The 16,646-nt window shown below is 45.3% G+C and overlaps 1 protein-coding gene and 1 pseudogene across 2 annotated transcripts; both read right to left on the reverse strand.

Moving 5' to 3' along the window:
- Positions 1-991: 991 nt before the first annotated feature.
- Positions 992-4,934, reverse strand: LOC118090692 (nucleotide sugar transporter SLC35D2 pseudogene; annotated as a pseudogene). The gene has a single exon (XR_015951760.1). The product of XR_015951760.1 is annotated as a nucleotide sugar transporter SLC35D2 pseudogene (transcript).
- A 2,321-nt stretch (positions 4,935-7,255) lies between these two features.
- On the reverse strand, positions 7,256-11,748 carry LOC148684582 (voltage-gated potassium channel KCNC2-like). Its single transcript, XM_088651896.1, has 2 exons — positions 11,020-11,748; positions 7,256-7,339 (listed from the first exon to the last, which is right to left on the reverse strand). Exons 1-2 carry the CDS (start codon positions 11,746-11,748, stop codon positions 7,256-7,258), a joined length of 813 nt encoding a protein of 270 aa, XP_088508022.1.
- Between the last annotated feature and the right edge of the window lie 4,898 nt (positions 11,749-16,646).

The following is a 16,646-nucleotide window of genomic DNA, read 5'->3' on the forward strand; positions in this document are numbered from 1 at the left end:
GGTATGATAAATAAATAAAAAACATTTTCATTTCTGTTATACTAGGTTTTGCAGAAGTGGTAGAAAAAGCAATGAATCATAATGAAAAGCTATATGTTTTTTTCCCCAATTCAAATGACAGCAGTTTAATGCATGTAATATCTGCCTTATACACAAAAACAAGTCAGAGTGTTATTATTTATTATTAGAATTCTAGAAGTAACTGACTCAATTATATTTTTACTCGGCACATCATTTCATATAAGCCTATCCTTAAAATGCTTAACGAAAACCAAAGCAAACCAAGCGACAAAAGCAAGTGTTTCTGTGGCAATCACCAAATTTGATCTCGGACACAGATATTCTTGTGCTGGTTCAGGCAACTATTTCAGACTACCTGCTTCTGCCCGATTTAAGGAGAATATATTGGCAGCTAGATGTGCCAGCTCCTTTGCATGCTGCTCAGGGAAAAGAAATATTGGGCAGATAGCTGTGCAGCATATTGTACAAACATGAGAGACATATGCACAAAGTCTGCACAGTAAAACGGTGACGCTGTCAGCTTCTTCCCAACCCCACCCCTCCTGAGACAAGTCTGGAGACACTTATCCACTGTAGTTGTCCCTGCCAAGGATTTTAAACTGTCCATCTGAATCTACCCAGGAACCCACAACCATAGGCATTCTGAGGGAGATGGCAAATCAACGCCCTTGATAGCAAAAACATTGAGCAAGGACCCCTGGATTTGACCAAGTGCAAAGGTTTTCAGTGGAAGGAACAAAGAAATACCCACACCCTGCCATCCATCCATCTACTTTGATTAGTCAGGCTACATAAATAATCAAACATGCCTGAAGACAACTGTTCCCAGCTCTCTAAGATCATGACTTGGCTCACATGGACTGTAATGTGAGGTGAGGAAGAACTTCCACTCCACAGCCAATTCTGCATGTGCGTGTTGAACTTCTACAGGCGCCCACATCCTGACAGCTTCCCTTGCCTTTTGCTTCTGCTAGCTCTTGGCATCTGCTTTTTCTTCCTCTGTGGAGCTCTTAGGACAGCAGTTTGTTAGAAATGAGTATCTTAGCCCTTCTGCCATGCAGATCAGGAGCCCTGTGAATTTCAGCATGGAAAAGAGATACCCTTCGCCAATGAGCATTGCAACATGGTGGACACATTCTTTATAGCACCGACCACCATTGTAGTGAGGGCAGAATTATAACAGCTGCAGAGAACTGTAGAATACATCAGATGAAACCCCAGAAAACAGGAAAGAAGAAATTGAAAGATAAATCAAACATTTGTCCATTGCTTGAAATCAGTGGCCTTCCCGTGAAGAAGTTTATGAGAACTGTGGGAATTACCGTAAAGCAGGCGATATTAAAAAATGACTCCATATTTTCCCAGCTCCTTTGGGTCAATTTTTTGTTTTGTGTAAACACTGTTTGCTGTTGTAAAGACACCGTTCAGCAACACAGACGCATAGCCTTCCATGCTGAAAGCTAGATATGATCCTGCTGCTTTGAAAGCCCCAAGGATGATTGCAAACTGGCTAATTAGAATGCTCAAAGGATAGTGCTTCCCAAGAATAATGACTTCCAGCAGTAATGTAAAAGGAATGATAAACTTCCTAAGGACTGTAAACATTGGCAAACTTATCCTTGCTTGTGCTTGATAATCCACTTAAGTGATTCCCAACATAAATCAGAGGAAGCAGAAACAGCTTCATGGGGATCTCCTTATGAAAATCAGGGAAGTGAATGATTTTATTATTATTCTTTTTTTACAATAACATAGTGCTGTCTGCTCCAAGATGCACTGGAGATGGGAATCTGTAATCAGTCAGCCCCACCTTGTTTACCAGAATGATGAAGAAAGAGCAGATTCCAAAGAAGAGGGCAGAAAGTAGCTTGAATAGAGAGGAAGGGGTGGCGGCGGCAGCAGAAGTGAGTGACTCCTCTTCCTCTTGTCTGCCTTTCATCTCTTGGCATGTGTGGCAACAAGCCCCAATCTGTTGGCCATACCAGATGGCATCCCTGCCACTCTGGCAAGCCACCACACCCCCTCCTCATCGAAGGGGCTGAATGACATTTCTGCTTAACAGAGGAAGTTCTCAAAACCTGAGGCATGTCACCTGAAGATCTACAAGAGGGGTTGTAGGAGAATAAAAACCAAGACCAAGAATCAAAAACAACATGAAATCAAGGGAGCATGACTTCCATGGAATTCCATTTAATATGGAACCAACAAAATACTTCAGATCCTTGAATGGGTTGGACTCATCATACAACCTGTTTCCAGCAGATGTGTAGTTTCCCCTTGAAGTACCAGGCAGGGTTGCATCCTGCGTTTACTAATTGATCCAGCTTTGTTCCTGGATCTTCCAATGGTGGTTGTCACTAGGGACACTTTTGCATGCACCAGCTGAACCTTTTCCTGGTAAAGGACACTACACATGCCTGATTAACATCCTGGTTGGAATAGTACAGTATGCTCTACATTGGGCTGCCCCAAGCTGGTACACAGTGCCTCAGCAAGAATTTTGACTGGTGCATGCATATGCGACTCCAATATTATAGCATCTTCACTGTTTCCAAACCCAGTTCAAATGGTCAAAGAGGAACATGATATTTGAAGGACCATCTTCTCCCACAACATCCTGACTGCCTAGTCAGGTCTTCTAAACTTTCTCTCCTCATGTAGAAATAGGGAGAAAAGGGGAGAGGGTAAAAATGCAAGCTCAAGGTTTGATGCAGCACATCCTTGGTTTGTTGTGACAGCTGGACCAGACTAAATAATTGAGTGTGTGGTCATCATGTTATGCATCCTTTGATATTTGTTGCTTAAATGGCTTACAAATTGGCTCATCTTGCAATTAGTGTTCATTAAGGAGCAAAATGAGGTTAATAGTCAGATCCTGTCCTCTGCTGTATTTGTTTTTGAGCAAAAAGGCATGTAGCATTTGGAAATGTTGAGCAGAATTCAACTGAATCAATGCACAAGCAGTACGACTTCCACTTGCACAACATACTTTTTCACCCTCTCCTTTCCCAGTGCACACCCCCCCACAGTGCCCAAAACTGCTCCAGAGGGTTGATAGGAAACCCAGGATGGATTTTGGGGGATCGCAGTGGGGGAATGATAGCAGAGCACATTGGCAGAGCACACAGGAGGTCCCAGATTCCATTCACTGCCACTCAAAGCAGGCAATACTTGGCTAGATGGATAAATAGCATGATCTAATAAAAGGCAGTTTCCCATGAAGCTGCTATTTGTCCCGCTGGAGAAAACAGATAGGTACCAATACTGTCCTAATCTCTCCCACTTCCCTCCCGCACCTAATAGAAACGTGAGGTAGAGGAATGTCATCTGGGGAAAGAGCAAAGAGGTGAAGATGACACACCTTCTCCTCTAAGGCTACTTATCTTAATCCAATATTCTTCCTTCCCTTCCACCCCTGACTCCACTCAGCTGCTTAGGTTTTTTATAAAAAAATGTTGAGATTCAAGTGTTGGGTACACCATGTTGAAAATTCTGTAGCTTTAAGTTCTCCTCAATGCCTATGCGTAGTCAGCAGAAATCCTACATGGGCTGATCTCAACAAGAAATCGTAACCATACACATGTGCCCAAGCCTATAAAAAGTAGTATCTTTTTAAACAGAATTGTGTTCCAGTCATAAAATTGTGGATTTGACCATTCACCTCATCTGGCATGTCCACCTTCCAACTGGAAAATGGTTCTCTCAGGGCAGCTTTCCTCGGAGAACATCACAGATATCTCTTGGTAGGCAAGTCTATCTTATAAAGAAGTTGAGTTGACTCCACTCTAGACATGGCCAGTAGCAGCACTGGTTTACAGAGCAGTTCCCACTCCTGGCTAGCCCTGGGAACAGATTATAGGTAAGGCAGTAATTATAACACGGCCCATAGCTTCCAGAATCATTACCCAAAAGCAAAGCAGTAGACTTATATGATTGGAGAGGAATCCCTGTTGAGAGCATGCAGAAGTTTGTGTCAGTGAAAAGACAAGGCAGTGAATTAACCTGTCAATCTGAAAACTAAATGCAGAGAGATACTGTGGAGCACTTCAGACAGAAAAGGAAACATGCAGTAACAGTGTCTAGGTTGAGAATCTGGCTACCACACAGACTGTACAATCATGGTTTTTATTTTATTTTACAAGACTATAGCTTTTGTCAAAAGTAGCTCACCAAAACAAGAAGTAAATAGCGTCACCATTGTTGTTGTTGTTGTTGTTGTTGTTGTTGTTTAGTCATGTCCAACTCTTCATGACCCCATGGACCAGAGCATGCCAGGCACTCCAGTGTCTTCCACTGCCTCCTGCAGTTGGGTCAAACTCATGTTAGTAGCTTCGAGAACACTGTCCAACCATCTTGTCCTCTGTCATCCCCTTCTCTTTGTGCCCTCAAACTTTCCCAACATCAGGGTCTTTTCCAGGGAGTCTTCTCTTCTCATGAGGTAGCCAAAGTATTGGATCCTCAGCTTCAGGATCTGTCCTTCCAGGGAGCACTCAGGGCTGGTTTCCTTCACCATAGAAGTATTCTATTCTGGATTGTTGAGAAACCTGAGAATGGCAGCTTACTATCTAAACATAGCTTTCAATATGCTGGTTATAAAAGCTGGAAAAATATTCAGAATTCTAGGTCCCAGAATTGCCCCTCTACACACCTGAGCAATGAAGCAGGTGGAATTTTTCCAGCCTGCCTGCCCCCCCCCCATCATCTCCTCTTTGCTGTATGTATCCCAATATTCCAAGTCAGTGCAATATCAAGATCTTTGGCAACAGACTGGAATTTCTCCAAGCTATCTCTGTAGCCATCCATTTCAGAGACCCCATTCCCATATATGTTTTCTTATTTTTTTAAAAAAAAAAAGTATAAACAAGTGTTGAAACATGAATAGTGAAAATATAAACAGTGCTGAAAAATTTTTAAAAAGCAGAACATAATGTTGTCAGTAAAGCTTTCCAAACGAAAAGGAAGCCCACACTTTATTTATCAGTAGCTGCATATGTGAGCATTGCAATTTGGAGCCAACTTCCGCTCCCAGCTACACTAATGCAGATTATGACTGAATCATGACTTTGAAGGTGTTCTCTGGGTTATTCCACCACAGCGGAATGTGTACATATGTACATGCATTCACACGCAACCATCATCTGAAATGACAGCACACATCATCTATGTGATGTTTATGTCAGAACAATGCGGAAATGTTTAAATAAATGGCAGAGGGATGCTGTTTTCAATTTTAAAAAAAACGAAGCCAGAAGCTGACCTGTTTCCATGGAAACAAGAGGAGGACTAGACAGTGCTGCTCTAGAAGGGAAAATTGCAGATGCTGGGCAGGGTGTGGGGGAACTGAAGTATCTCTTATGTTACCTTTTTCACATATCTTTTTCACACAGTTACCATCAAAATATTAGGCCGACTGACTCCATTTTTCTTCCATTTCTAAACTTATTAGGCAACAGGTGTCAGCCAGTCCTCCAGCTGCCATCCTCTCACACTACTGCAGGGTTGTTCCAAAAGGCAACTATTACAGTCTTCTCACAATGATTCATACCACCTTTGGAAAACGGATAAAACAAAATAGAAATGTCAGCAAAAGAGCTTTATTGCCATGCTTGACGTTTAATCAAAAACCTTTTCACTTCTCTTTCATGTAGCAAACTGTCCCTAAAGAGCCATTATTTTCAAATAGCATGGCTGGAACTTGATAGCTTATGCTAATATATTGTTTTCTAAATAAGTAGAGCAGGTTTCTCTTACCATAATGACAAAGTGGTTCTCCATATTTATTTACTGGAGGCAGTTTAGTAATAAGTTCCTGATAGAAGACATCTGTATCATCAATAGCTGAGGATGACACTGAGCACAATGCACTCGCACTGAGGGCTCTGCATCCCAGTAGCAAACATAGCCTGGTTTATTTCCATCCATTCATCCATGTGTGCAGACAGGTAAACTTAGAGGTCACACAACAGGATGTTAGAGGGAAAGGGAGGTCTGTGTGCTGTCCGTAGCCTCATGCAGCTGGAGCATTTATAAGGCACAGAGAGAGATGGCCAGATGGGAATGCAAGACGCACATGTGTATAGTATCTCCTACTCAGCCTAACATCCTGTTGCACTTGTGCACATAAGTAGTGGTGGGAGGGGAACTGGGTCCTATTGAGTCCTATCAAGTACTCTGAGCATGGGCGCTGTACTCATGGTGCAAGAAAGTGGATCGTGCTTCTTGTGCAGGTGAAATAAAGTAACTAAATAGTAATATGCTGCTTTAAATAAAAACTTAAGAGGTGGGTGGGTGTTACCAATGCAACCAACTATGTCCTGGCCAGATGAAACCAGTAGTATTGTGCTTGCTGCCATAGGAGGAAGTGGTTCTGAAAGTCCTGCTTTCAACAGCGGTTCTCTTTTACTTATTTCCATCTTACACACAGTCACATAGTGTGGGTTGCCAGAGCCCAGGACAGCATGGAGGGAGGGGTGGGAGGGAAACAGGCAAAGTACGCATGTGCATTCAACTGCCTAATGGCGTCAGTGTCACCCAGGAAATCACAACCGCAGTGATAGGCAAAGAAGAGTTGTTCCGTTGTCTGGAGACATCACTTCCTGGTTCACATGGCTAAACCATTTTCAACCAAGCCTAGCAAGGGAAGCGTGCAGCTGTATTGAGGCACCACTAGGTGTGAAAATTTTGTGTCCCTAATAATTTTGTGCCTGGGACAACCATCCCGTTCCCCCCCCCCCCGGCACAATGTTACATCACTGTAGGCCCATAACCATCTTTATAGGATGCCCCTAAAAGGCTACTGTAAGCCAAACGCAGTCCTTGGACTTTGTGCTGTCATTTTGCTGCTGCTTTTATCTTCCTGTAGCAACTGCCCACAATTCACCAACATCCATTCAAACAGCTGATCCATTTGAGGTCCAACTGCCTGCATATATTGCTCTTTGGAAACTTTATATATTATAACAAAATGACTGTTTTTGTTGTTGTGGTTGTGGTTGTTATGCTTCCTACCCAGTAAGCCTACAGGTGAGGAGGCAGTAACAGTAAAACCAGCAATGATGAAACGCTAAAAGACTTTAGACCTAGATAATTCTATCAGGTTATCCATGGACTAAAACAACACAGATTGTGTAACACAGTATGCAGTTCTGAGTTTACTCTACTAACCTACTTTCTCATACTTCTAGACTTCTCATACTGCCAAGCACCATACTGACAGCTCTTTAGGACAAGCATCTCAGGATAAGAACCTCCTCCTAAAGTACTTGAGCTTTTCTCCTGAAAATGTGTTAGTGAGAAAATTGCCATTGGGAGTGAGGCCCTAAGAAAAAAGAGTAAAAAACATTTCAGCCTGAAATTTTATTTACATCAAACCCACTATTGGTGCATTTCACAGCTTACAATGTGGGCAATACCCAGTGCAAAAGCAATACTCTCCAAATGTTGTGGGATTCCAGTTCTGACCAGAGTCAGCCAGCATGGCCAATGGTCACAGATGATGGGAGTTGTATTCCAACAACATCTGGAAAGCACCATAAGAAAAGCAGCGTTGCTATACATGCTTACTCAGAAATAAGTCACACTGTGTTCATCAGGGTTTCCTTTCAGGTAAGAGGTACAGGACCTTTAACCTAAATCTGGTTTATGGAATGGGACCTTAACGTGAAAAGTCCTTCACAATTCCTATTTCTAACAGTTCTCTGAATTTTTTTTAATACTCTGCTTTTTCCTTGCTTGGTGCTCCAGGTAACTATCAATAACATAGTAATGCAATACAAAAAGAAATGTGATAAATATCAGATAAATGTATCCTGTCTCTCCTCCAAGGGCCTCAGATACACTTTATACTATTGCAACAACCCTCTGAGAAAGGTCAGGCAAAGAGACTGCAGCAAGGTCACCCACATAACTTTGTGTCTGCGGAGATATTACAACCTTCATCTCAGCAGCCCAACTACCCATTCCTTTATGCCACCACATCATTTTAAAGATGGAGAATAAGCTTTTCAATACACAGTTCAATGCAGTATAAATGGACAAACCCTGCATTTCAATATGAGGTACTATAAACTGAGTTAACATTCAAGCAAACAACTGTACAGCAGGATGAAGAGCATGATTTCAAAGATACATGCTGATCAAGTGAAGAACAAGTCAACATATATAGTCTCGGTCTCAAGGGCTGCATGCATTCCTATTCTTCTTTGGCCATAATCAAAAGACAAGCAGTCTGACTGTGTTACAGATACCTGTGCTGCTCACATCATCAAATAACAACATAGGTATTAATTCACCACAAGACAAAGATGTCCAAGCATCTATTATTTAACAGAAATATGTTTGTTATACTCTATAACACTGTGTGATTATACTGGGTGGTATTCAACTAAGTTTAATATAAAAAAAAACATGGCTAGGTTAGGTTCATTAATTTCTGTAGATCAACTTCATTGAATACCACCCACTATATCCTCCTTGTACATGTGGACAAGGATATATAAAATACCTTTTTCCTCCACAGAAGGAAGAGCAGCATGGATTGGGGAAACATACATTTTGAGTAGATTTTGAGTGGGAAAACAGCCTGAAGAGAAAGGATTAAGCAGCTCTTCTTCCATCCCCTGCTGCTTGACTAAAATGGGCTACTTTTGGTTTAACAAATGTGTTTTTGAAAATTGGGAAATGTACTTTGGCCCTAATACAGACAAGGGAAGTTATGGACAATGGCCTCGTTCACAAAGCACGGTAAGCCACGCTATGGTACTAGGAACTCATAAAGATGCTGGCTGCTGGAGAGTAGCTTGTAGCTGCTTGACTCCCTCCTGGTCCTTTCTGCTTCTTGGTTACAGTGCATGGCTATTGAGGAGAAATTAACCCCAAGAGCTCCTAGTTCAGATGACACGCTAAGCCCAACCTTGTGTTAATTCACTGTGGTGCAACAGTAAACGGGACCAGGGAGGAGGAAAGCAGCTGCAAGCTCATCTTCGGGAGCCCCCATGGTCCCAATAAGCCATACTTTGCTTGACTGTGTCAGATGAACCAGGCCATTAAGCAGCAGAACATGTATCCTGCTGTAAAAATTCCAGCTCCGCACAGGTGCCACTGTTTTTCACTACCTATCAGCCTCAGTTTCTTATCTACAAAACAGACAAATTAAGACACAGGAGCTGTAAAATAACTTTGCAGTTAAAAATGTAGTAAAAAATGACACAAGCATTGAATAAAACTAATGAAAGCCTACTCGCATTGCAGAGAAGCTGTGCAAATGTAACCTCAGACATTTATTCTACATTCGTTCAAACAAGGCCAGATCCAAAACAGATTTTTTTAGATGGACCCCAACGAACCGACAGGTATATGCGGTATATGTTTTGTCCCCAAGGCACACCCTGACAGCCTTAGTTTTGGGAACTGAGAGCACTGTTTCAGTATTTCCAGCCCTTGCTGTTCAGTGGTTTGGTGTACTTCATTCTGCCTTGAGCTCCACTGATCCACACAGCAAACAATGACCAAGCCAAGACCAATGTAGGCAGCCCTGACTCTCTGTACCAAAATCAGGAGTTGGTATCTGCTTTTTCAGGAGACTTTCCCTAAGCAAACCCTGTAAGCTAAAGTATCCTGCTTCATTGATATGGCTTGTTGGATCACAGAAACATAAGGCAACTTCAGACGTGCAGCACATAGCATCCTGTTGCTTCCATACAGCTGCTCTTAAATGGTGTACTATCTTTAAGATGCACATTTCAACAGTGTGCTCATGCATAATAGAAAGAATCACACAAAAGGGGGAGGCAGATTTAGCATTATGCTGGCAATTAGACATATTCAACCGAGGTTAGTTTTTCTTTATGAGAAAGTTGGACAGAAACTCTATTCTGATTAAACTTTTCTCACAGGTGTATCAGAGCCATTCAGGAAACCATCTTACAGATGACAAATCTACAGATATGAACAGAAAACTGGGGGGAACTGACCCTCGTTTTCATGCCTCTCCCTTTGAGGCTGCTAAAGCCTGCTGATATTGAAGACAGTAGTGGCTGCATGCTCTCAGTTTGCGTGGAAGACCTGCCTTCTAGGCTCCCTTCCTGCTTTGTCAGTTACTACAAGACATTCTTCCATCCAAGATCACCATCAAGCCCATACAGCTGGTGAACCATGAGCCGGGCTTCCATGTGGAAGACTTGGGTTCACATCTCGTGGTACTGACAGAGCCCCATGGCCTTCAATAAGCGGGGGAAGATGTGACACACTCTATGGATAAAGCACCAGCCCATTTGCATATAGTGTTAACAGGGCAACTGGTGCCATTCACCACTAGCATGGTAACAGTCCATACTAATACACTGCTGCCCATGGCAAGTACATCTATTCATGTCAATTATTGCTCTCCACGGGCTAATTCTCCCCCCTCCCCATATGAGGGAGTTTATCTAAAACACATGCTTGAGAAGGCCCCCTTAATGGGAACAATAAGGCATCTCACATGGTTAAGAGCACTAAGAAAGATGGCAATCTCTCACACACCTGAGAGTGTGTGAGGACCCAATGGGACCTAGCTACACATAATAGCTCTTTAAAAAATAATAATGAAGAAGTTACAAGAATAGGAGAAGCAACAACAAGTATTCGATCCTATGCATGTTTACCCCGAACGAAACTCTCCCAGGGTTACTCCTAGGAAGAGGAGCCAAATCCTAGGGGCCAAGGGCCCTTTGCCCCCCATTAAAATATATGAGGGTATGGGGCACCCCCAAGTTGATGAACATTGCCATTCAAATGGTGTGGTTGAGCCCCATCATGTGATTGATTATGTGGGGTGGGACTCCCCCCCCCCAATATTTTATTCAAGTTGACAACCCTGCTCCAAGGTCACAGCAGCCTCCTTCGAAGGGATGGTGGGTGGGTTTTTAAGGGGAGCACCCAGGGGGAGAGAGGTTGGACCTTCCCCTCCCGTCCCCTCCCCACACCCCACCTCATCCCCCTCGGCCTCCTTCTCCTTACCCTGGCGGCGCGGGAAGAGTAGGGGTCCTCGAAGAGCGCCCACATGCGCGGCTGGAGTCTCTTCCAGCGGCCGCCCTTGCCGTCGAGCGGGGCTCCGAGGGCGGCGGCAGCTGCGGCGGCGGCGCTCACGTCGTCGATGCCCAGTCGCTTGGCGGCCAGCTCGTCGTCGTCAGGCTCGGCGGGCGGCTCTCCGGTGATGAGGTCGGGCGCCTCGAAGATGTCGAGCGCCTCCTCGGCGTCGCGGTGCTGCCGGTACGTCATCCAGCAGCAGGGCTCCACGTCGGTCTCGTCGATGCCCCAGAAAGCCAGCTCCTCCTCGAAGAGCGGCCCGCACACGTCGGCGGGGCAGTGCAGCTTGCCCGTGCGGTAGTAGTTGAGCACGTAGGCGAAGACGCCCGGGTGCCGGTCGAAGAAGAACTCGCAGCACGTGGCGCCGCCACCACCGCCATTGCTGCGCGGACTCCAGGCACTGCCGCCCGCGCCGTCCAGGGGGCCGCCCGCGCCGCCGCCGCTGCCTCCGCCCGGGTTAGGTCCCGGGTTGGGGGCGGGCAGGGGCGGCGGGGGAGCCGGCAGGGGCGGCGCTTGGTGCTCTTCCCCGCCGCCGGGGGACTCGCAGGCCAGCAGAGCCAGGCGGGTGCCCGGCAGCGTCTTGAGGGTGCTCCGGTAGGTCTCGTGCCTCGTGCCCCCGACGTTGAGGATCACCCTCTCGTGGTCCTCGAGCTTCCCCATCTCTGTGGCTCAGACATGACTGCGGGAGAGAAAAGGAGAAGAAGGAGGAAAAAGGCGCCCAGAGGCAACGGAGCCTGGTGGCTATTTTTAGGCCGCCTGGGGAAAGGAAGACGTCGATTGTCATGGAAGAGTGGGGGAGGGGCCACGGCCACCACCACGTGATAATTGCCCCCAGATATGAATGGGATGTAGCAAGGAGGGGTAAGCAGCTTCCTAGAGGTTGCACCTTGCATGGTAGCTAGTTGCATCTTCATGAGGAAGGGACGAAGCCCTTCGAGAAGAGCCGTACAGCCAGGCGTCGCATACTCGTCCTGAGCCTACAGTCCCCTGCTGGTCGTGTCCAAGAGAGGGCGCTCTTCCCAACCTACACCGTTTCCTGTTGGAACCCAGAGCCAGGTCACCAGAGGGACCTCCCCATGTTGCTGCCTCCGTTTCCCTTGTCCGGCGTTTGCCTCCCCCACTCCCAATATCCGCCGTTCTCCTTAACAAAACTCAACCCCATGTCCCATCCCTTTTGGCCACCCTAGACTCTGAACCCTCAAGTTTCCCGTCTAAGTTCCTCGCAAGCAGTGGCAAAGAACGCAGCTCAAGGGAAAAGTTGCTCTGCCAACGACCCTGGAACCAACCTGGAGCTCCTGCCAGCTCTTTTCTGGGCACAATCCGGAGAAGCCCCCTTGCCCCACACTCCTTCCGCCTTCTCCTCTCCTGCTTTCAGATGGCTGCTCTTCCTCATCCTTCCATCTTCTCGCCCTCCCTCCGCTTGAGATGATCTGGACTCTGCCTCAAAGCGCCCCCTCCCTCCACACACGCACACAAACACCCCAATACAGCCAAGGCTCACACCGGAATAGAGCCGCTTCTCCTTGCTAGCTATCAGTAGTCACCTTCGTCAACCCTCTTCATCCCTCGTCTCTGAATTCTTTCGCCCAAGTTGTCTGGACAAACATGAGGAATTAAAACGAGGTGCCCTTTGTCCATCTTCTATTAGGAGAGAAATCTACAGGAGACATCTGGGGTTGACTAGTGATAACCAAACACTCTTTGCAACCCCCCCCCCTTCCCAAATCCAGCAGCGGGCACACCCTATAGGATCTGTTGTCGTGTAACCTTAGCAGCAGATTTCTACGTTCCTCATCCTCGCCAGATTATACATGCAGGTTAATTTAAGGACCGAGAAGCAGATGTAATCAGAAATGCGCTGCTATGGTTATCCCCCTCCCCACGCCATCCTTCCTCATACCTTGGTGACACGAGAGAAAGAGGCTGCTCTTCACATTGCAAACGCTCTTTCCTTCGCAGCTGCCTCCAGACTCGGTTGTGTTGGTGTCAAACGAAGAACTACTTGTTGTAGCGGGGAAGGGGGGGCGCTCCTCCCATCTTCAGGTGGCCATGCCAGCGCCCTTGACTGCCAACCCCGAAGGCAAGGGAAGCAGCCCCCACCTGCTGCTAGGAAACCTCTCTTCAGTCATTGTGCCAGATCGAGGAGACGCTTTAGCTTATCGGAGGAGAAAAAAGCATCACAAAAACATGGGGGGGGAGGAGGCGAGGGTGTCCTCGGCAGGGTGGGCTCAAAGCGTCTGAAGGAGTCGGCACTGCTCCATCCAAGAGCCTCTCCACTCGCTCCAGCTCCAAGGTGAAAGGAGCGCTGCTGCCAAGGCTTCCCCTGCGTTTCAAGAGAGGCAAGGTGGGAGCTGTCCCTTCAGCACCATTCTTCAGCAATTACGTGGCAGGCGACCCCATTAGCCTTGTTTTCTCGGGTTGCGCGATTTGCTTCGATCGCTGAAAGCACACCAAACGCAACGCAAAAGCCATTTCTGAGGAACGCACCTCCGCTCCTTTCACACGCTGATTTCACTTCGGGAGAAACAGAGCATCCGGTTGGGGAAGAGTTGTTTACCTGACAGGAGCAATGAGGATGGCACCTAGCTACAGGTGAAAATGACACGGAGTAGGCTTTTAGAAGAAGAATTCTGGATGTAGGAAGTGCAACTGCAGTCAACAGCAAGGATGAGGGGAAAGACACAAGGATGTGGCTGAACGTTGTTGTTTCGTGTCTATGGACCTCTGTTTCTAGTCCTGCCTCCTTATTCACTACACTCACAGGAGCATTTTAAAGGTTTGCTGTGTGTGTCACTACTATATCCCATCTCCATAGAATGTTCCTTCACAATCTCACCACAACCTCTGGGAGCTCAACATGAACAGAATGGTTCCAAAATCTCTCTCTCTCTCTCTCTCTTACATACACACATACACACACACATTGAAAAGTACCTGGAACAGAAGGATCTAGTGGCTACTCTGCTTTCATTAGGTAGCCATTGTGTCACCATGATCCATGAAAAAAATGAAACTGTTCAAGGGTAATGAGACTGCTTTCAGATGTAATCATAAATACACTTGCACACCCCATCCCACTAATTCTGTAGTCCTTTCCTTGGTGGTAGAAAAGCTCACCTAGATCATCTGACATCAGGAAGAGCCACTATCCAGAAAGCAGAGGACCAACCCCGCATTACCTAATATGATGTTTTGTCCTAAGGGTCCAAGGAGGCTGAAGGAGAACAAAGAGGTGTGATTTTTCATTCAGCATAAAAACTGGTAGAGATCACTTGATAACAACAGACAGAATCAAGTAGGGAATCTGAAGTCCCTTCTCAGTGCAAGCCTGAAAATCTTTAAATCCACCGTTACAAGTGCATACACAAGATTTCAAAAGCAAATGTAATTTTTCACTGGATTGCTCTACATACAGTTGTAGGCAGACTACATCCCAAGAGAAGCAACCACATATTCCTGACATCTATAAAGAATGCTAGCCCTCAACAAGACCTAAGACCATAACTGCACTGCAGGTTACAGCTTATCTTCATATTTTTGCATTTCTGTGCATCTTCACTCCTCCCAATTTGCTAGTATTAGAAACACCTCCTGTATCTGTGTAACAAAGTTTTAAGCTTTTGGGTGCAACCAATCTGCTCCTAGAAATATGTTGTTGTTGTTTAGTCGTTTAGTCGTGTCTGACTCTTCATGACCCCATGGACCATAGCACGCCAGGCACTCCTGTCTTGCACTGCCTCCCGCAGTTTGGTCAAACTCATGTTCGTAGCTTCAAGAACACTGTCCAACCATCTTGTCCTCTGACGTCCCCTTCTCCTAGTGCCCTCAATCTTTCCCAACATCAGGGTCTTTCCCAAGGATTCTCCTCTTCTCATGAGGTGGCCAAAGTATTGGAGCCTCAGCTTCACGATCTGTCCTTCCAGGGAGCACTCAGGGCTGATTTCCTTCAGAATGGATAGGTTTGATCTTCTTGCAGTCCATGGGACTCTCAAGAGTCTCCTCCAGCACCATAATTCAAAAGCATCAATTCTTCGGCGATCAGCCTTCTTTATGGTCCAGCTCTCACTTCCATACATCACTACTGGGAAAACCATAGCTTTAACTATACGGACCTTTGTTGGCAAGGTGATGTCTCTGCTTTTTATATATGTAGCTATAGTTTTATTTCTATGATCTTGCAGGTTCTTGCCTTTAAAAAATCTCCCTTATGAGAATTTCACAATTATGCTTATACACTATAATCACACTTACTGGTAAAGTAACTTTGGCTTATTATGGCCAGGATAGCAGGGAAGATGCTCATTGTTTACCAAGAAGCAAAAGAAATCTCAGTGATCAGCTTGAACTATCCTTGAAGAGTCACCAAACAAAGAAGTACAAGACAAACCATGAGAAGCTCCACTGACAGATGGGGGGGGAACAATGATGAAATGTCTGGTTACATTTCTTATAGCAAGGAAACTGAAATATGGAGACTAACAGCTCCTAAAAGTTTTTAGCAAATGCTGTGAGCTGCTTCTACATGAAGCCAATATTAACCAGGTATAATCATACTCAGTCAATCTTTCTTTGCAGGACAATCTACCTACATGCTAAGGAATGAATGTAGGCAAGATAGTTTAGTAGAAAAGAAGTCAAAAGGCAATGTGTGCAAATACCACAGACATGCCCTAAGATGTAACACAGTCTGAACATCACATTATTTCACACATTTGAAGATCATCTGCTAGGGGAAAAAAATCTCTCCACCCCCCCATAGAACGCCATTGACGCATCACAAAAGTCAACCAGGGGGCTTAGCCAATGGTGGGAGGATTAAGATCCAAAAGCTGGCAGAGATTGTAGCATTACCTAGCTATTCCTATGTGCCACCATCGCTTTTCTCTACCTCACATATACACATTGGGGCATAAGAGGAATCAATTGCAATCTGGCAAGCAATAATGGGCCTGCAGCACCTGCAGAGTTGGATGGTGGTTCAAGCTGTGTGTCATCAGGCCAATAGCCACAAGTTTCCAATTCCAGTGCTAGAACATCAAAGATTCAAGAATACCTTGGATATTAGGTCTCCTTGTGATCAATGCTGGTAATTGTCCATAAGAAGGGGCTGTCTTTCTCGATGACTTCCAGTGTCTGTGCCACAGCTGCTGAATCCATTGAAAACTATCTGCAACATCTGAAGCATGGCACAAGGTATTATTTTGTACCATTGCCCAATTGGTGTGCTCATAGCAAAAAGAAAAGTTTCTTATCTAAAAGCTATGTCTATATTTGTTTTGTATTTTTGTGGAAGAACACAGTAACATATAGTGACCTTTAAATGGGTCACCATTCCCCTAATTAATTTCATTAGTGCCTACAGCTTTCTTTTTTTGGTTCCCACTTCTGGGAGAAACCCTGGCTTTTTGTAGGCCTTTGACTTTATTATATCCCTCTTCTAGGGACATTTAAATATATTTTTGGTCCATTTGGCCTCATTCTTTCCTTCCCTTTTGTTGTGATTTGCTTCAAGTGATTCCTAGGGAATCACTATCTATGCCTATTATCAAGATCCTATA

Source organism: Zootoca vivipara, chromosome 9 (genome assembly GCF_965207765.1).
Source record: "Zootoca vivipara chromosome 9, rZooViv2.hap1.1, whole genome shotgun sequence".
NCBI lineage: Eukaryota > Metazoa > Chordata > Lepidosauria > Squamata > Lacertidae > Zootoca > Zootoca vivipara.

Bases quoted from the DNA above. Each gene is read 5' to 3' on its own strand.
- LOC148684582 (XM_088651896.1), bottom strand. From the start codon at position 11,748: ATGGGGAAGCTCGAGGACCACGAGAGGGTGATCCTCAACGTCGGGGGC. The intron at 7,340-11,019 runs GTAAGGAGAAGG...CTTTTTTCTTAG, and splicing joins ACTCTTCCCGCGCCGCCAGG to GGCCTCACTCCCAATGGCAA.